Here is a 21,717-nt window from a genome sequence, read left to right as displayed (position 1 = left end):
GTTCAAAATTATAAATATATTAAACATAGATGTAACATCTGATGTAAATTAATTAGATATATTTATTGAAATAAAAATTATATTTTTACCTGCGATCGAAGAAGAGGAACATTAATAACACTATCCTCGCTTTGATTAGATTTTACTGATAACAGACTCTTATTATCAGTACAGCCAGCATTGTGTTGTGGTAATATACAGTGGATGAATTTAACTCGTGTTCTTCTTAAAGTTTCAATCAGACCATCCTTTAACAAATTAATTTTTAAATATTTTATATATTTTAAATATAAAATTATGATTAATAATAAAAAAGAAACTCATCTATTATATCTTGCTTTTCTTATTCATAATAATATAGAAACAATGATATCATAACATTTTCAACTCTATATATATATCGTTCATAAAACGAAAACCAATATAATTTCAATTACTCGTAAAATTATGTAAATTAAGTCATTGTTTGAAGATAACATGAATATATAATAGCACATGATATAATTATCTCTTATACGAATACGAATACGTACATAAAAATCTGAATATTTTTAGATAAATATGTACTTACAAAACACAAGCATTTATAGAATACTTACTTATGATTACTAAATAGCAATAGTGTTATAATATTAATACTTACAACAGTAAATTTGACTTGAAGACAGATATTTTTTCTTTTTACGGCAGTGAATGTTCGTCGTATACTAGATGCTCTTCTTAGTGATTGTGATCCCTCTAAACCAGGCATGGAACTGCATAAAGTCCCAGAAACTCCAGCTCCACGTGCACTAACAAACAGCATACTAACATCTTCTCTGTTATCAAAATAAAATATAAAATTAATTATTAAAACATAAAACAAATAATATTTTTTTAGGTATAATATATCAATAATACTTAATTTTTTTTTACATAAATTTAAATTAAAATATAATATTTATTAAAAAATTTGACATTTATATTACCTTGTACTTTCTTGAAGTATTGTAATGGCACTTTTAGTAACAGGATTTTCTCGTGTTGCTTTCAACCATCCTGTTGCTGTGTAAAGTACAGGATTAGTACCTAATAGATGTTGTAAGACAAACTGATTGTTTCCAGGTGCTTTTCTAAGCAATATTTGATGATCTATCAAATTAGAAAAAATTAATAAAATAAATTAAAATTTATCTTAATTTTCAAGATCATATATGATATATAAAAATATTTAAGTTACCTCTATCTCCATAATGAGAGAATAGTCGATCTAAAAATGTTTCGTCACTACCACCAGGACATACTGTTTCTTCATCCAATAACCATAGGAGACCTTTTCGTTCCATTTGCCTACTCCCACTCAGGTCACTTTGGCTAGTTCGCAACATAGTCGCACCTTGCGAGCTTCCACGATCTAATAGCGAAATTAAACCCTGAGGTGATCCAATTCCATCTTCATCGCAATCATCTTCATAATCTACATCAATTCCTTCTTGGACGTACCTATATTTGGAAAACATTTAGACGAATCAATGCAATAATTTTACATATAATATTTATTATAGCGGATGCATTACTCATTATGTATTTAAATAAAATCATATTATATCCTACAATATCATTTTCAAAACAAATTAACTTTAATTATAAAGTTTTTATAATATTACTCGCAATTTTTACAATTTGCGGCTTTATATACCTGTCCTTTGGTGCCACCAGTGTCGTATGATGAAACAGCAGTTGCAACCGTTCTTGCAAGTAATTATGACACAGGTCTTCGAAACAAGCTCCAGTTTGTTGTCCACAGGAGGCTGGATTTTGAAAACCTGGCGAGTCACAGAGTAACAAAGACGACACTGTGTGTACAGAGGATGATATGGATCTGTAAACGCATAAATGCGACATCATCATCTTTACTTTTGTTTAGTTGTATCGATATTTAACGAGAAAAAAAACATACCTATTGATGAGAGCAGCTACACAGTGAAATATTTCAGAATAAAGTCCAATCAAAAGACCTTCCAAAGCATCTAAACCCATGATATCTTTGCTCTGTTCCGTAGGACTCGGTGTACGTAGAGCAGGTCTCGGAGTACTTGGTGTACCAGCACCACCTCCGTTGCAAGAAAATACTATTCTACTCAATTCCTCGACAGTAGTGCCTAGTAAATTGGCAGCTTTTTCTGCACACTCTACTCTCGCGAACTGCCATCGACTTTGCGAACTAGTGCCAGCCTTAACTGCACCAGCACAACTCAGGTGATATATACCGGCAAGGACCAGCCAAATGACTTTCTCATCTGACTCGGACACTCCAAGAATTCTAAAGGCGGCTACGATTCGATTAAACTCGACCATAGCACGCTGCTTATCCTCGTGTTTTTGCAGAGGTGTAATGAAAGTATTATTCTCTGCGACTAGATTTGTAAGGTGCAATTCTTTTCTCAGAGCACCCTCTGCGCCTGCCAGTAAACGATAAATCGCATGGAAAGTTGGATCTCCATTTGCTCTTCTGCCTATTCTTGATTTTTCCAAAAGCAATACCTTGTGAAGAAAAAGACAGTTAAAATGATATTTCAGATATTTTAAATATAAATTAAAAACCTATCTAGATGGATTAATATATAATATGTCTTCAAATAATCCACATATATTATTCCTTTTGGTCATAGTATTGGTATAGTAAAAAAATTCTATAAGTTAAGTTTTAAATTTTCTTTCTAAAGAATATCAATAATAAATAAATTAAATAATATTGAATTCTTTCTGACATAAATAGACAGAAAAATATTAAATATTAATGTGGATTAAAACATATATTATATTAGAATGATTAATAGTTGGATAATACAAAATAATAGTAATATAGATATTACCTGTAAAGAAGCTGATGCTATTTGTCCTGATTGGTCGAAATCTAAACTAAACAATTGTGTAAATCGCGTTGCATTGGAATTCATATGTGTTCTACTATTTCCAAAAGCCTCCAAGACTGTGAATAGGGCGTTGAGTTTCTCGATAGTCAAAATCTTGAAAAATATAGCATAACATTCTTAGAATTTGTCACAATTAAAAAGATTTTAATCCTTACATAACTTAAATTTCAATTTCTTTATAAATTCAAAATTTTTAAACAATTTTTTTGAAAGTAATATTGGATGCATATTTTTGTTAAAATATATATTTCTTGATATTCATGATAATTGATTGACTCGACATTGAATTGACTCACCTTGTTAACTGTACCTGCAGCCAATACAAGATAATGAAGAGCATGTTTAAAATTTGTCGTTTTTCCTGATCCGCTACGACCAAGAAAAACTAAGGAATGATCTCTTCGAGTTGCCAACATCCCTCTATAAGCTGCTTGCGCCATTGCATAAATATGCGGTGGCATATCCTCATTTTTACATCCTCTAAACATATGTGCTACCTGAAGAAAGAAAATTAAGTAATAAAATTAAAAAAAAAAATTTATTTCTTTAAATATAATTAATAATTATTATATAATAATAATTATTATAAACATTAATGAGTCTTTGTTTCCTTATTTAAAAAGAAAATTAACTTTTTCTTTTTCTTTCTTTCCCTTTTATTAAGGTATTTTAATTATATTTAATTTCTAATTAAATCAATAAGGCAAGAGCTAAATTCATCCCTTAAATAATTCAAATTAAATCATCAATTTTGAAAATGAAAAAAAAAAACCAAAGAACCTGTAAATATCACTTGCCTTTTCTGAGTAAATTGCCAATGGCGCCACTGGATTGATAATGATCATGCTATCTCCCGCATAAGTGTGGATTAAATTACTGGCGTAACGTTGCCTCAGTGTGTGGAGAACAGAAGATTCATTGAGAAAACGTAATTGCGAGAGTTCCTCGGCCTTGTCAAACTGAGGGGGATTGGCCTGTAAAAAAAAAAAAGAAAGAAAAAAAACGATTGGTTTGATTTAACCTACTTAGACCATGCCACGTTTCTACGAATCGTAGCAATACATTTTTTTTTTCTTTCATTATCGATACTGCTATAAATCAATGAAAAATTAACAACCGAATTAAGTTAAAATACAAGTGATCGATCTAATAATTTCTCATTGACGTTAATTGACTATTAAATTACGGTTGTAAAATTGAAAATTAACGAAAAAAATAAATAATATCTCGATATAATTTTAAAGAAAACCACAGAACTTTTCAATCATATCTAATATTACATTTAAAAAAATGATAAATTTGAATAAATTTAATTTAAAGAACAGAACCTTCTCAACATCTTCTTCGTCCACCAAAAGTTCTTCGCCGGAAGTAGTCAAACGAATCCTCAGCTTTCCTGTATCTGGATCTGCCGAACCACATTTTGTCGCAGGGGTGAAACCACCCCGATGTAACAACCAAATTCTCTCAGAACTCATCCATGCTTGTTCTTGTGCAAGATGCTCCTCGGATCGTGCCTATTTATCGAAAAAAAAAAAAAAAGAAGAGAAATAGAATAATGAAAAGAATTAAGATTTCAACCTAAATTGATTTTCTAATCGAACGTGATTTATTTTATGATTGAGAAATAGGAAGATCATGATCATTTATGAATGAAGTAGAATTTTTATAATAAAATACATATATCTTTAAACATATTATAACGTAATAACATATACATCTTTAATATTTTGAAAATTTATAATAAAATCATTTGGATTAAACGTTTGATAAAAATCTGTAATTTTTTCTACAACTTCATACAAATATAAATACGATTTACACGATGTCGAAGAAAATGTTACTAATATCTGTTTCTTCTAAATGTAATCTATATTTATAATCGATAATCTACATTATGGATCACTTATTTTACATGGAAAAATACTACTACTGATTTAATATTTCAAACATTTTACGATTACCTTAAAATTCCTTTTCCTCTCTTCAAGTGTCTTTTAATTAAAAATAAAACAAGAGATTTATATTTTAAAAATGAATAAAAGTCTTTTATCTTACAAATAAAAGGAAAAATAATTCAGAGAACCAATTATATTATTTTGAATGGCTGTATAAAAAAATATTCTGGGGAGCAATTAACTTGTGTTATTGTTACTTAGCGTTACCACACGCTGCGTTACATTCATTTTCGATGACCAGGCAGAAGCTTGTTATGAATTCACTAAACATGTATAAATCTGATTTGATTTCATCTAACGTGCATGTATAGGGTGTTCCTTGAGAAACGAATGCAAGTGTTTTCCCAACTATACATACATTATTCCTTTTTAAATATGTATATATGTAGGACTTACTTCATTTCAAATGCACAATTTGATATAAGAACATATAAAGATCAACTTCATCTTTTTTTAATGAAACTATATTGCTTATAAGTAATTGAAATTTGCATTAGATGGAATAGAGTGATATCTTGCTTCATTAAAAAGTTTCAATTGCTTACGTAATTTAATAAATAACTTAATCAATTTTTATATTTATTTTGGCCTTCAGAATCGACTTTCTAAAACTATCCACTGATATATTAACACCCTGTATGTCTTTTAATTCATAAATCAATGCAGTGAAGTACGTGTGTGTTTGCTCATTCGATCAATAGTCTCGATTAAAACAGTACTTAAAAATTTATAGCGAATGATATAATTCATTAGGAAAACGTGTATAATTTTTCAAGTTTTTGTTAATGATCCTTCTATAATCGTATTTTTAAAATTTTTCCTTTTCTTTTTTTTTAACCTCGTAATGAAGATAAATTTTACTAACGAACTGGAAATAATTTATAAAAATAATTTGTAGTATTCTTAATCACTGACATAAACTATTTTTAACAATAATATTTTTAAAGAAAAAATACGAAATTTAAATTATCAACATCCTTCAAAATGACAGCATTATTAATACCGGTTTTGCACGCCTAATACACTATCGTTTGCATGCTATCTTTGCGTGCCTGACCTTAATCAAATAGAACACTTTTAAAATTCAAGGTTTATAAAAGTCTGATATAGACACTAATTCTAATCGACTAGATGAATTTCAATTTTATAAATGTTAAATGGATACTATCAATATCTCTACGATATCTTTATCTATACGACGTATACCTAATCGACGTATGCTTTCAAAAATATATTATAAAACAAAAATTTGTTCATCCATAATTGGATATTTTGCATAATTACGTTACAATTAACGTAATCGCTATTACACATCAGTAGAAACATTGCATCATTGTATATAAAAATCCATATTTATTAAAAAGAATAAAAATAATTAATATAAGAAATGAAAATTTATTTTCTAATTTCTTGTATCCTCTCGAACGACAAAGAGCTTGTTAATTCTGCTAAAAAAAGGAATCTATTAGAATGCAAACGTTGCATTAAAATTAATCACTCGATTTCTCGATAAATTTCGAAATTCTAACCGAAGTTAATTTTCGCATGATACGGAAGACTTTTTTGTTTCGATAACAGTTCCCTTAATTTCGTGAATCACGCGGTGAGTCGCAACTGCAAATGTACACATATAGTACACATATCGATTTCCTTGCGTCGTGTCAGCCGTTTTGCTAGAAAGCATACCGACTCGCTCTATTCTACCATGTAAGACGACTTCCTAGTAATAAATTACCATGAATCAGGCCCCAGGCTCCACGGGTACAGTGGTATACAACGGTCGCATTGTTTCGCGAGACAAACAGAACACGGCGTGCCTTCAAACACGGAGAGTTCCTAAATGGGAAAATTACACGATTACGAATGTGCTGCCCTTTTAACTACGTTCCATACCGCAACAACCGACCTCTATTTCTAAACGATTTGCTCAATTATACCTTGTCGGTAATTATGCTATATATATATATATACGTGTAGAGAAGAGCGTTTATTACAATTAACGTTGTGTAATTTTGTAAGTTTTGTACATGTTTACATGTAACCACTAGAGATGGGCGAAATTATAGTTGAAAATATCCGAATTCCTTTAATTAAACATTATTCCATTTGTATAAAATTTTACGTGTTTAAAATTTGTACATACATTATCTTCATGATGCAATATATATGCATTTTTTCAATTTGAAAATATAAGATATTTAAAGCAACGTGACAACATTAAAGAAACGACCAGCACAAATTTGCATAGAGATTGAGTTTACAAGATGAAATACAATTCGAACATCTATCGTAAAAACGGTACCTAATTAAACGCCTCCGGAACACGACACCGCAAACAAAACGATCAATTCATCAATCATGAATAGCCGTATTCATCGGCTCTACGAATCCCTTTTATCGCTTTTATCGTCGAAACCTTAATTTCCACATACGGCTCGCCCAAACGTTCGTGCGTTATACACGTCTACAAATAAAGGCTAACGAACTCTCGTTTCCAGAGGCGTGTCGATAATGACATACCTCACCCGTTTGCGGCGGCAGTCTATTCTGCAGAAGCACCTCGAGGCGTTTCATGCACAACCCCGTGTCATTCGCCGGCTCGCCCTCCATCCGCCGACGATTCACACCTTCGTCGACCACGTCCTCTCCGTTCTCGCATTTTCTTTTCCTCTTTCCACGCCCTATCTTCTTAGCCAGGGCTATTTCCACGATCTCCTCCCACTCGATGATATCCTCGATCGGCTTCAATTTCCTCTGTGACGCGGTAGTTTTCCGGTTTCGTTTCTGGGGGCCATTGTTCCAACTCCTCAACGGACCTCCTTTCAACCCCTGAATTCTAAAATCGCCGGCCAACTTGCCACTAGGCACCCTTTGTTCTATCTCCGCCGTGATCCTCCTCCACTTCCGCTCCCTGGGTGTCTTGATCACGCTGCTGTCATCCCAACCCTCCTCCATCCTCTTGATCCGGTCGTCGTCGATCGAGCCGACCCGTAGCGTATCCGCCCAGCTCTCCTTCCTCCTGCTGCTCTTCGCGCCAATTTTCGACAGACAAGGGGACGCGTATTGGTTTCGATTGACCTTCTTCTTGGCGCTCGTACCACCGTGTACTCGAGCGGGGGTGCAAATCGAGATATTGCCGGACGAGTGTAGGCTGTCGCTGTCGCTGCATTCCCATGAACTGGTGCCATTCCTGGTTATTCTTCTATTGGCGGACTTGGTCTCGTCCAAGGTGATGGAATCTCGGTCTTTCGAGTACCTGGTGGCGGGAAAAGAGATGGTCGCGCGACGATTGCTTTGTTTCGCTATTCCATTTCCGTGCGCCTTGCCGCGACATGATCTGTGAAGCAAATGATGCGCCTTCAGCGACTCCTCGTCGTCTTTGTTCAACGGCATCTCGTCGAAAAAACAAAACTTTCGACGGTTCTTTCTCTTTTGTTCTCGCGTTTTTTCCTCTCGCTTTCGCGATAATTGTCTTTTCTTCTTCCCCGTGATACAGGAATCATCTATGCCCCAGAATCAAGATTCACGCGCCTTTTTTCCCTCGTTCGAACGAAGTTTCATCCGCCTCGAGAATTCTGCTTGCTATCTCGCTCGAAAAAAACGTATCTTAAGCTGGTTTTTATTACGGTAAAAGTAGAAATGCGATTGAGTTTTATGGGACCGGATGAAGAATCATTCACCTGATACTGTTGGCACACCTTTTTGTTCCCTTCGTCCTCATATTTGTTCATTCTTTGAAGAATATTCAAATTGAAATGATGTCACTTATACTTTGACACTTTTGTATATTTTTATAACATCCTCTGTAGCGATACTGTAGTAAATTGATATCTTTGATCGACGATAAGCAAATTTTAAACTTCTCAACAATCCTAAATTCATTAACCATATTAACACCATTACACATATGATAAACTTTCTTGTAAACTCATCATAGAATGCAATTTATATGTACAAATGTCAACGTGTGACGAAACTTGGAAAAGATTTACAGATCAAAATAACTCGCGATAAAATTTCGAAAAATAAAATTGCAAATCGTCTTGTTTCTTATTTGAACGATCGAGAAATCGAGAAACAAGATAGGGCTCCATTACGAGAAGCACCTCGAGCTCACCGAGTCTCGACTGAGGCCAAGAGGCAGTGGTGGTACCGAAGACCGAAGCAGATCAAAAAGAAACGATGGAGGCAGGCGTGCTCCCACGACTGAGACGCTCTTTCTCAGCACTGTCGTGTCTTTCTCTCGCTTCTGCCACCATCACCGCCGCTTGATCCCTTCTTCCTTCTATTCTCCATCTCCGTCGTTAGTTATCCAACTCTTTCACTTGGCGAGTGTCCTCGTCATTTTCGCTCGCGAACGTGATTTTTACCGATTACGATTCAATCGATTTGCTTCTGTAGTAAATACGGAAACGAAACGAACAATCAAAGGCGATAACTACTTTGTTTATACAAGATGTTAACACTTTGATTTACAAGTATATTTCCTCTTAAACAAACGTTTGCGATGATTTTTTATATCGCATCGGTATTGAAATATTCATATATAAATAAACATTAACAATTTCTGAGAGAATTTTTTTTAAAAGAATATTTGTTATATTGTTCCAAATTACATGTACATTGCATGTACAATATAATTGGTAACTTATTATAATTATAATAATTTAATAACAAATGCTTGATTATACACAGCAATAATAGTAAAAATAGAACAATATAACTGATATTAATAGATTAAATATATAAAATGTTATAAAAATATACAATGTTTTCTCTTCTTCATTATAATTCACCGAGCAAGAAAAACAAGAAATGCTAAAACCGTTGTAAAACGAGAAACTATCGATTCATCTTTAAAAACCATCCTTTCCATTTGAAGGGAACAATTCGCACGCGCTTGTTTTGCCGACAATTTGCATAAACATAGTTTTCATAGACACAAGGTAGAAAGAAAAGAAAATCCATAAACATGGAGGATATTTTTGTCTAATAATCTTTTCGATGGCCTCGTCCTCTTTTTCTGCAAATACATATTACTGTATTAGATATCACTAATTCGATAAATATAAGGAAAATATATTCAGTTCAATTTTTTAAATAATGTAAAAATATTAATTCAATTTTTCTAGTGAATTTCTGCAAACTCTTGATGACTAATGATAAAAAACATGAGAACGCATATGAAATAATTAACCTGTGTAATTTTAACAATTTAATTTAATTATATAGTTGTTCTTTCTTCACGTCTGATCTTTTATGATTATGAAAATTATTTATCCTACGTTATAATTAAATGATATTACAATAATGAATTGCGCGCATTTAAAATACGTCACATTATTCTAAACAGGAACTTCTTCATAATGAAACTTATCATCATGCAAATATTAATAAAAATAAGAAACACTAACAAAAAACTAAGATATACGATTAAAAATGTTTTAATTATACTGTAGAAAACTTTTTTCATATAATTGTAAATGTTGTTTCAAAATATTAAGAGTGCAAAGCATGAAACATATGAAAAACAATTGAATGATATGAAAATAATTATGAACATTATGAAGAATTACATTTAATATAATTATAATTTTATAACTTTCATATAATAATATAATAGCTATAAACTCAAACTTATTCAATTACTATCTAAATTAAATAAAATAACATATAATCAAAAATTTAACCTAATTCAAACCTAATTATTATAATTCAAATTTAATTTATTAATTATTTAATATCAAATTCAACTAGAACATAATCTAAACAAATTTATCTAGCTTAAATTTATCCTGCATTAAACCTATCCTAAATCTATTTCAAAAATATATATAATATTAAAATTTTATGTAAACATAACTTAAACATAACCTAACTTATCTATTCTATACTTCTATACTATCTATTCTAAACTTTAAAAATACGACATTATTATCGAAAATTTTAACAATTTTATTCATTCATTTTTGAATTTCGTATATTCAACGATAATCCTAGATATTAGTAGTTTCTGGAAATAGTAACATCTTTTTTCAAATTCTCGTGTCTCTTGTTACTGTCTGAACACACGAAACGTATGCACCAAGCGCACGTGACGAGTCTGCGAATGCCTACTCTCACAGTTGGGGACTTGCTTTTTTTATCAAGGCTTTTTACACACGTTTAAGAAGCTCCAGCTTCTGTTTTTGTGCGATCCCCGCATCCTCTCGTGATATATGCCTTCACAGATTTTCGTGTAGTCATAAAACTAACCAAGTTTGCTCGATTACATTTGTGCGGTGAAAAAAATTGAGAAAAAAAAAAAAAAAAAAAATGACTAAGCAGAATGAAAATTTTTTCATTTACACAACATGATTAAATGTAGTCTTCGTATTCTTTTAATTTCCTTTTCGTTCTCTGTCTAGAAATATATTAGTTACATTTAAATTCCATTAAGATATATAAGATATAATAAATACATATTAAAACGTATTATATTTTCAATCAGATAACTGCATTTCAATCACGATAAAATTCTGAAAATTGAGCAGTTAGCAATTGAAAAGGTTATTCTATGCTATATTTGCATATTTTATCAATTAATGAATATAGAGAAATAAGCATTGAAGTATTGCAATGATCAAATTTGTAAAAGATATGCTTCTATATTCCAAGCATAATGTTTCTATGTCTAATGTTACAAATAATATTCTAGTTCAATATAATTCTAATATTTAAATATATATTAATTCAAAAGTTTTTAATATTCTGACTACCTACTATACCATTAAAAAAATTGTTATATTTATAAAAAATATTATCTAATATTACTAATAATTTTCACTTTTGTTTCCAATGCTTGATATAATTAGAACTACTTTAATAAAGATAGAAAATTTACATGTAAAATATAAATGTTTAAATATATAAAATTTTTCAATTTATCCAATGGTTATTTGCCAATTTAATAAATGCATTTCTGATCCAAAAGATAAATAGGTTATGTACCTGCCAATATTTTTTAAATTTATCACTTGAAAGGTCTTCTTATTTCCACAATGAAGAACAAATGATGTATAAGATGTGTAAAAATATAGAAGACCGAATGCGTGGTTACACAAAGAATTGAAAGGCGACACATAACAGATGAACGAGAATACATTGCGGAAGGCGTGGGAAGTCGGGTTCTCAATCGCGTTGAAGAATTCTTTTGTCGCTAGATTTTTTTAAACGAATGAAATATGTTGTCAATGCTCCACCTCATACCTAAAATCATCGTAGACCGATGACACATCTACGTCACACGTTCTTCGACAAACCAGAGACTTATTACTATTCAAGCAAAAGACGAGAAACGATGAAATCGTACGAGGCGTGCGCATGCGTGTGCACGTGCGCATGCGTGGGCGAATTACCGCGGGACAATTTCTATGCTCTTGTTACATGAAACACCGATTCATAAAAGTTTAGAGGGACACGGCATAAATATATGCATAAGTATATAAGTATGTGTATTAACAAGTTCTAGATCTAACAAAGCCTTCCAACTTGCGCAAGTTAAGAAAGTATAGGAGAAAATTTAAGACACGTGTTTGCTGGCGTTTAGAATACCTTGACTAGGTTATCAATTTTGTTACCAAATTTTAAAAAAAAAATTCTAGAAAAATAATTGTTACTATGAATTTCGCTATTATTTATTATAACGAAATTTTATTATATTTTTTATTATAAAAATCATGTCGTATATTAAGATATAAAAAAATATACTTTTATATTTTTTATATAAAAACATAAAATCAAATAAAAAATATAAAAAATATAAAAATAAATTATTTTGTGTTATACATTTGAAAGAATTTAAATCAAAAAAATTTATTCATATCAAACTTAAAATGAAACGAATAGTTTCATCTTAGAAGCAATTTTTTAAATTTATAATAATTATAATGTGAAAGTTTATAAATTATTTCAAAAAATTATTTGCACACTATGTTCTCAAGAATATTTGAAATCTTGTTGAGTTGAACGTAACAACTACTTCAAAGACTGACGACACTGCATTAAAAGTTATATTTGGGAATGGCGACTTACCGCCCTATTTCTTCTCCTTATTTCTACTTCACTTATTTCTCTAGTGCCAACGTTACCCTGTTTAAAAATGTTCGTTCTCAGTTTAATCTCCCTCAGAAAAACTTGGTTAAATATCTCTAAGTTCAATTTAATCAACTTTCAAATTCTTAATAAATATAAATAATTTTGATTATACAATTTAATTTATAAATTAAACTTGATCAAAGCTTTTTGTAATTCGTTCAAGTTTTTCCTATGAACATTCTAAATAAAATTTGCTTGATTTATTACAGTATAGTATAGAATAAAACCTGTTATAGTTTTTAAATGCGTAAAAATATTTGCTTACATGAAGAATGTCATTCAGAAAAATATATATATACATAAAGAACTCGAATGTAGAAAGGAGAACATAAGAGGCGAGGTAAAGAGGTGAAGCAACTTAGAATTAAAGCGTAGGCTTAAGATGCCGGATTCCTACCAGGCTTGTAACTTTACTGTAACCAATACATTCTGCCTAGTAGCAAAAGCAAATCACAGAGAACAATCGCGAAGATTTAATTAGCCGTTACTTTCTAACACATTTTGATGCAACTTCTATTCCTGTTAATCCAATAAAGAGTTTGCTTCATCTTGCTTTCAATCTTTCCTTCTACAAATCATTTCACAAAACAATGATTCTTATATGAAAGATCTGATAATAGATTTGATAAAGAAAGTTTGCAGATATCTTTCTTTCTGAATTATTTATCCCTAGAAATCTAATTTATTTTCTTTTTCTTTTTTTTATTCTGTCTCACAAGGATTAAACTTGTTTATCAAAACAAATGATCAATCATTTTAAAATGATTGTTAAAATTATTATGGAGCTAATTACAGAACTATTAGATTTGCATTGTTTACAATATGTTTTCATTTTGCATCAACAAAGAGAATTGTTTTTTAATATGTGAAATATCAAATTTGAAAAATTAGAAGTTCAAATTTCTTTCACTATTAAAAAATTATATAATTTTAATTCCTTCCATCCTACTCATCAGATTCAGCAATTTTATTTTCTTCAGTAATAATCTCTTTTTTTCTTTTTTTTCTTTTTTTTTTTCAAGAAACAAACCTTGTCGATTCTCATTCAAAAAACAGCAATCCCATTTGCATTCTTTATTCGAGATCTTTTCACTGAGTTTATCTGTACATGCATGAACAAACGCAAGCACAGTTCGCATTGGTTTTCAACCAAAAAACTGGCAAACGTGACACGAATGATGTTTCGACTCGAGAACTACCTTGTTTCGAATAGATGTAAGTATGCCACGGTTTTGTTGCAAGTATTAGTGTGCGTATTCGCAACAATTCGCAATATTAACTGGTGTCAGTCTTGCCTGTTACTCGATATGAGTCATCAACCTTATCCTTTTGCAAAACGACATTCAATATTTGCATAGGAGTTGATCTACAGATCGTTCCTCTTATCGATTATTTAATCACGACCAGATCTATGTTTAAATTTCATCGCGAATTTATTACTATTTCTCCGACATTTTGATCCTCCTCATGTTTATCGATTCATTCCAACGAGTTTCTTTACTTTTTTTATTTTACGATTGACATATACTAATTTATAGAGAAATTTAAGAATCAGATTCGCGAAATTTAAATTCGAAATTTTGCGAGACTGCAAAATTTTCGAATTCTTGAAAACATTATTTTTCTTTCATTTTTTTTTTAAATTAATTTATTTATTTATTTTTCTGAGAATTAAAAAATTAAACTTTGATTTTTTTCTTTGAACTTCGAAAATTCTTCAAAGACTCGTAAACAAACAACAGTAAAAATAGTTTCCCTTTTGGTTTGCAAAATATTAAATATTTATGTTTTATTAAAAAAAAAATTCAACTCTATCCTATCACTCGTAAGAAAGATTAATATTATAGAATTAAATGGAAAAACAAAGAAACCTTGCATGGTAGCGATTAACGGAAACTCCATAATCTAGGTTCGGTGCACGCAATCCCATTATCATCGATCAAATGTTCGTAAGTACGCAACCTCTTGCTAGACTGACTTGCTATTCTGTGAACAATAAAATTGAAAGTTTTTAAAGAAAGTAGGATTCGTGAACTTTGGATATACTGGAAAATATGTAATTAATGGAATATCCAATAAATCAATCTTTCAGCAACATATCATATCTGATTTAAATAGTTAAATAAAGATTGGACGTACTGTAAAACTAAGATTGTAAATGCCATAATACCATTTAAATACTTCCTATTCTAGTAATAATATAATACTTACAAAGAGGCCTTTATAGGGCTTACTCATGAGAATATCAAAGATTTAGGCAGAAATGGCGATGAAGACGGTCATTAAACTCTCGTAACTTGTTGTTCGCGTTGCAAGCGTGGGCAACGAACTTCTTTTGGAAACTCGATATTTATAGAAAGGCAATAGGTTGACGTCATTCTCGGACTGCACCTATAAGTGCATCCTTTTCGGTGCCGTCTGTTCCTGCGTTATATTACTTCGAAACCCTAAGTGACGATGCAAGTAATGTTCAAGAGTTTTGGTAATATCTCACGATACGTATTTATTACAACTCTGTTACAAACAATATCTATCGTGTGGACATTGATTATTTTTAACATACGTCAAACAATTTTGGATATTTTAGAAAATCTTTAAAACTTATGATATTCATTATTGAATGAATTTTTTCTCAATTTCCAAAGAGAAACTATTAATCATTGTATATGGTATAATAATTATCAATAATATAACGAAATGTAAAAAATTCTTTGGTCTGTCTAACTTATTAATTTCGGATAGTCCAATGTTTCCCAATCAATGTATTGCAAAGGTATATTTGCAATGTATTTTAGAAATGGAAATGTTCATCAAAAAATATCATTAAACATTTCTTTTCTAATTGTTTAGATGTAATTATTATAATTAAATGAAATTGATTTTTTTATGAAAAATCTTGTGAAAGATGATAATCTGTAGTTACGTAATTTTAAGAGTTGAAATATATTAGCCACATCTATTACACGATGATCAATTTCATGATGTTATCCAACTAATCGTTATTCGATCTCATTTCAGTTATATCGATAACTGTTGGCCAATGATATAGAAATAGACTACTTTTATATTTTATAGTTTATAATTACATGATATAATAGTTAATTACTTGTCACCTAAATATTATAAAATATAATGCTATAATGTTTATATATACAGTATTAAATTAATTATAAATAAATAATTAAAATTAATAAAAAATAATGTATAAATTAATAAATAATTAAATAAAAAATTTGAAAAGTTAGTTTTTTTATAAAAAAAAATTAAAATTATGTATATTATAAAAATGTAATATTATTTCCTCAATTGTAAAGTAATGAATTACAAAAATATTAAACAATAATTTAAAAAAATAAAAAAGTATAGGTAAAAATAAAAATAAAGAAAAATATAAGAAATTCGAAAATTTATGAAAATTTATGAATTTATCAATTGTTGATACTAATTCTCTGATGTATTCTATTTTACCGACTGTCAGTACATAATTCAAATATCTTTTATGTTTTTAGTAAAGACACAAACCTTTTTTGATTATGAATAAATTAATAATAAATATACGTATATATTTATAAAAAAAAAAAATTATAAATTTTATTATGAAATATAATTACTATATAATTACTTATTCATATTCAAATGATATAATATTAAATAAATAATTAATAATTGACGAAAATATATTATAAATTTTTCAATTAATCAATGTGAAATTTTAAAAATAATAATCTATAGAGAAATAATAATCTGTATGTAATAGGGATTTAATTTCGAATTAATATTTTCCCATACATGAATTTAATAATGAAAATTGAAATAAAAATTATTTTTTTATGAAATAAAATATAATGATAAGTATTAAAAAATTTTTAAAATAAAAATGAATAATAAACTTAGATCAGATGATCTACCTATGGGAAAATTCTAACGATTTACTTTTACTTTCTTGCCATTTAAAAGGTTAAAGGCTATCTATTGACCTTACTTTTATTGCAGTATTACTCAATATATATGAAACTAAATAAAATATTTTAACTAATAATTTCATATAAAAATTTTATGATAAATAATGTATTTTTTTTTAATAAAATTAAAAAAATATAAAATATGATATTTTATTATTTAGTATTTTCATTCCAAACAATACGATGAGTAAGTAAGAAATATTGATTAAAAAACAAAATAGTGTTCACTAAATAATGGTTTCTTTTATTATATTTGATTAAACTTTATCTTTACTATTATTATATTTATATTTTCAATAATCTCGTTGCAAAGTTGGCAAATTCAGTAATTTAATACCAATTGTCGTAATCAATATATATATAATACGTAAGTAATAATCAATGCATACGTAAATTTTAATTTTTTTTTTTAAAATTGAGCACAATAATTGATAATTATGTACATAATAATTAATGAAGAGATATCATTGCAGCAAAAAGAATGATTTAATTTGTTCGACTTTGTTCGCTCATTTATTTCACAATTTAGAATATTTAAAAAACTGATTCAACAAAAATTAAAAGATTACAAAATTTAAAAAATATTCATATAAATATATACTTATACTATATAAATATTATACTTTATCATATTTACAATTTTAGAAATATTTACAATTTTATTTTGGATATTTTATAAAAAAACTAGTTACGAAAGTTTCGAAATGATTTTTCTAAATTAAGTAATATTAATTAATTTCTGTTTTAGATAAAAATTTTTACAAAAATTTAATAATCAAATATCAATTCCTAAATTTTTATAGAGAAAATTAACATATATTTTAAAATGTAAGAAGATTATTGTTTTAAAAATAGATTAATTTCATAAAAATAATAATTTTACATAGAATAACCCAATACAATTTCAAAACTATCATCATGACTGCTTGATTTACGATATTGAAAAATGACAAAGCTTTATTATTATCGTATAATTGCATTATTATCGTATTACGGTTTTCGTTTCATCCAAAGCTAGTATTATGGAACAGCCAAGTCAGTAGAGAACCGTTAACCCATTACTATGCCACTGTTCTGCCGCAAGGAATGTGGGTGGAAACCATCCTACTATTGTCTTTTTCTCTACAGTTACACCTTTCCTACTATATTATGAATACTAACCGATTCCATTGCGTCTTTCACTTTTTCCGCTCTCCTAATTGTTTTGCTGTCATTTTTTTTTATATTTCCGATACTTTTGTATTTGTCATTTTTATAATATTCTTTTTTATATTTCGATATAATTATTATCTAGATAAATGTCATTTTACAGTAGCTACTTGGTAATTGAATTTATGTTTAATTTAAATTATAATATTTGCACCCAAGAGGAAATAAAATTAATATAGAATAACATTTTAATTAATTTCAATAATTAAATTTCAATTTTCAAATAAATCTAAATTAAGATCAAATTTATTTAATTGCTAGTTAATAAACTGGATTAAAAAAAATAACACATATCTGTCTATTCAAGATAACCTAATACAATCCAAACCTAACCTAAATTTATCCAAAATCTAATCCAAATATATTTCAAATTTTAGAATTAGAATATTTAGAATTTGAAGTATTTTTATTTACATTTCGAAAAATAAAATAAAATTATATGTAGATATAATAGTAAAAAATTGATTAAAATAATGATTTTGACATATCAACATATTTCAACATATTTCAAAAATACCGAAACAACTAATGTATCACATTCTAAATAATTACCGATATATTTTCTGTAATAACAGATCTTTCAGATCTCTTTGAAAAATGATCCTATCGTAGAATTAAAATAGGAAACAAAAATACTCACCATGTTTTGATGAAACCGCAAACTACCAGATCGACGAAGTGTACCGCCACGAATATTCGCGGCCGCAAGTTCAACCTGACGTCCGTCGCTACCACCGCGTCTTGATAATTCCGACAATTCTGCAACTGGTTGCACCTGCAAACAACAAAGTATTCGATTACATTCTAATGCACATTTGTTGTTATATTTTCTCGCTTCTATTGTCTCTTGTCTAGATGGCTCCAATGTCTCCAACATTCACAGTGCTATTCTAACAATTCGAACATTTGATAACATTGATGAACTAACCAATGCACAAATATTCTTCTTTGTACAAAAAGATATTTTATAAAAGAAAAAATATTTTAAAATCCAAGAATATCAATATTTAACATTTGTTTTGATTTTATTTTTCATTTTTTTTTTTTTATTTTCTTTTTATTTCGCCAAAGTTTTAGAACAAATTTTTGATGGAATATATTTTCAAAGATTAAAAGATTATTTTGATCTTTATTTTTTTAAATAAAACAATACCAATAAATAATATTCATCAAAAAATCGATTGATTGTTATGGAAAATTTGCAAATTGTTTGCAAGCATTTATTAAAACTACATTTTCAAGGAAGACGAATTTTTATTGAAGTTACATGTATCTTGAAAAAATCAATCTTGTTTATTTTTATTCGAAGATAAAAGAAAAACACGCAGTAAATTGTGATAATAGAATAAACATTTCTCAAATATGTATATTTACATGTGGACAATCTGTTGTTAACAATAAATATATTGAAACTGAAATACTTGAAATTCAAATATTTTTCAAATTGTTGATTCAATGTAAAAATATTCCTATAGGTGTTTGTTCTCTTGGAATAAGAGGCGATAAAAAGTTGCTCAATATTGTTTTAGTGAAGACAGAGCTTAAATGAGCTGCTATTGAGTGTGCGCCTTAATAGATACCATCCATGTAACGGGTGCTTGAATCTACTTTCTAACCGCATACACGCGCTCGCAAATATTAAAGCGGTTTCCGTCTATCCTAACAATACAGGAAACAGGATGTTGACCGAAAGAACACCTGCAAGCAGCTTCATTATAGATAATATAAGTATGTAAATCACGTAATGTTTTTTCTGTTAAAACTGTTTCGTTTACCAAGAAAGAAAACCAGGGCATGGACCCTGAATAGCGGAGCTTCAAGTCTAATCGTTATAACCTTAAGTTTACAACTAGGAATGTTCTAACGGCAAAAATAAACTGGTATAATTTGTTTAAATAGTATATTTTCTTTACAGTTTCACATTGGATGAAATTTTTATAAAACTTTTTTAAAACATATTCAAACCTAGAAAGTACCACGAATCGAAATAATTATTTTTAAAATGTACTAGCAATATATAGTAGAAATAACTGAGACTCTATATAAAATGCATAATCCAAAAGTATATATTCTATAGAAAATAGCAAGAGAAAATTTACATTAAATTCTAATTTATTCTTTTTTTTAGCCAACTTAAATTTATAAGTAACAGATGCATGGGAATAAATTATTTTAGTCTTTATTTATATACATAACGCTCAGTATATGAGAATAAAGCGAACAAATGACATGCTCATATTTTCCATTCTTGTAACAAGGACGTCTCAACATTTTTGGCATTCCACTGCTATAATACAAGGTCGAATTATGTTCCAGCTTTGACTCCGCAACTTCGATTTTTTTTTCTCTTCTTTTTAAATCGATGTTTCACAAGAAATACATTATAAATGCTATATAATTATAAATATGATTTATAAGAAAAATTATAAATTAAATATTATACTAATGTAATATTGAATGGATTAATATATTAGAAACTCGATTGCTTATAAATTATCTTTTTACATCAAATCATAGGAATAGAAAGATAGAAAGTTATGTTAAATAAATATATATATATGTGGAAATTATACAAACATTATATGAAAAGCAAAGTAAAGATTTCATGAAAATTATGTAAGTAAATATTATACAATTTATATGTAGGATACGTTTATTTTAAAATAATTAAATTTTAAATTAAAATTAAATTTAATTTTAAAATATTTGATTTTTTGCTTAGAAAATTTATAAGTGAATTGCAAAACATTAAAAATTTAATTAATCTTATGTAATATTTATTTTTTGTAATAAAAAATTTACTTTTATATATAATTTAATTATAAGAAAACATATTTAAAAAAAAAGTTCAAAATATAGAAAAGATTATCATTGGAATTTATTTGTATAATTTTTCATTAAAAATGACAAATATAATTCTAAAATATCTTTAGAAATATCTTATAGAAATTTAATTAGATTTCTCTAATTTAAATTACAAAAATTTATTTTTTGTATGTTCATGTTTATAAGTAAAATTAAAAGCTTCGTACTAATTCATTAAGTAAATTAACATATTTTTGCGGAAGTTTCTTGTTAGTTAATCAAATTAGATGACCTTGTTTGGTAACAAAAAGAGAACAATTCATTTAATTCTTACATAAACTGATAATTCGCACTTTTTATGTTAGAATTAAAATTAATCATATTGAATTCATATTAAATTATATTTAATTTTGTAAAAAACTTTATTGTACAATTTTAACTTTTCTATAATTTCCTATATTATTATGAAAATTTAATTTCCTATAAGCTATCTTTTCCTAAAATATAACTATTTTTATTATTAATTAGGAAATTTAAAGAATTCCAAAAATCAAAATTCATTAAAACTAAAAAAAGTCATTCTTAGAAAAAAAGAAACAAAATAAAAATTCCATGTTTCAAGGTTTGAAACTTCAATTTCGGGTATTTAAAAATCAAGTTAGACAGATCTTTAGTCTTCGATGAATCATAAGAAGGCCAATAAAAAGAAAACCCGTTTACCGGCTGTAGACA

General features: G+C 28.3%; 1 protein-coding gene across 7 annotated transcripts in view; it reads right to left on the bottom strand.

Moving 5' to 3' along the window:
- The window catches only part of LOC726044 (unconventional myosin-XVIIIa), a 58,268-nt gene that overhangs the window by 28,472 nt on the left and 8,079 nt on the right, over window positions 1-21,717 (bottom strand). Inside the window, exons 4-15 of one of the 7 annotated variants that reach the window (XM_026440338.1) lie at window positions 18,821-18,955; window positions 4,880-4,909; window positions 4,244-4,432; window positions 3,713-3,889; window positions 3,212-3,412; window positions 2,856-3,008; window positions 1,940-2,523; window positions 1,679-1,861; window positions 1,220-1,482; window positions 969-1,131; window positions 644-818; window positions 90-248 (exon numbers count right to left, since the gene is read on the bottom strand). In XM_026440338.1, coding sequence (XP_026296123.1) covers window positions 90-248; window positions 644-818; window positions 969-1,131; window positions 1,220-1,482; window positions 1,679-1,861; window positions 1,940-2,523; window positions 2,856-3,008; window positions 3,212-3,412; window positions 3,713-3,889; window positions 4,244-4,432; window positions 4,880-4,909; window positions 18,821-18,955 — 2,412 coding nt within the window. Of the gene's footprint in view, window positions 1-89; window positions 249-643; window positions 819-968; window positions 1,132-1,219; window positions 1,483-1,678; window positions 1,862-1,939; window positions 2,524-2,855; window positions 3,009-3,211; window positions 3,413-3,712; window positions 3,890-4,243; window positions 4,433-4,879; window positions 4,910-7,393; window positions 9,082-12,121; window positions 12,253-14,880; window positions 14,996-18,820; window positions 18,956-21,717 lie in introns of those variants that run through there. The other 6 variants (XM_026440344.1, XM_026440341.1, XM_026440340.1 and 3 more) reach the window with 6 other exon arrangements.

Source organism: Apis mellifera, linkage group LG4 (assembly GCF_003254395.2).
Source record: "Apis mellifera strain DH4 linkage group LG4, Amel_HAv3.1, whole genome shotgun sequence".
Classification (NCBI taxonomy): domain Eukaryota; kingdom Metazoa; phylum Arthropoda; class Insecta; order Hymenoptera; family Apidae; genus Apis; species Apis mellifera.
The sequence above is the reverse complement of the archived record's forward strand: the minus strand, read 5'-3'. Positions and strand labels throughout refer to the sequence as shown.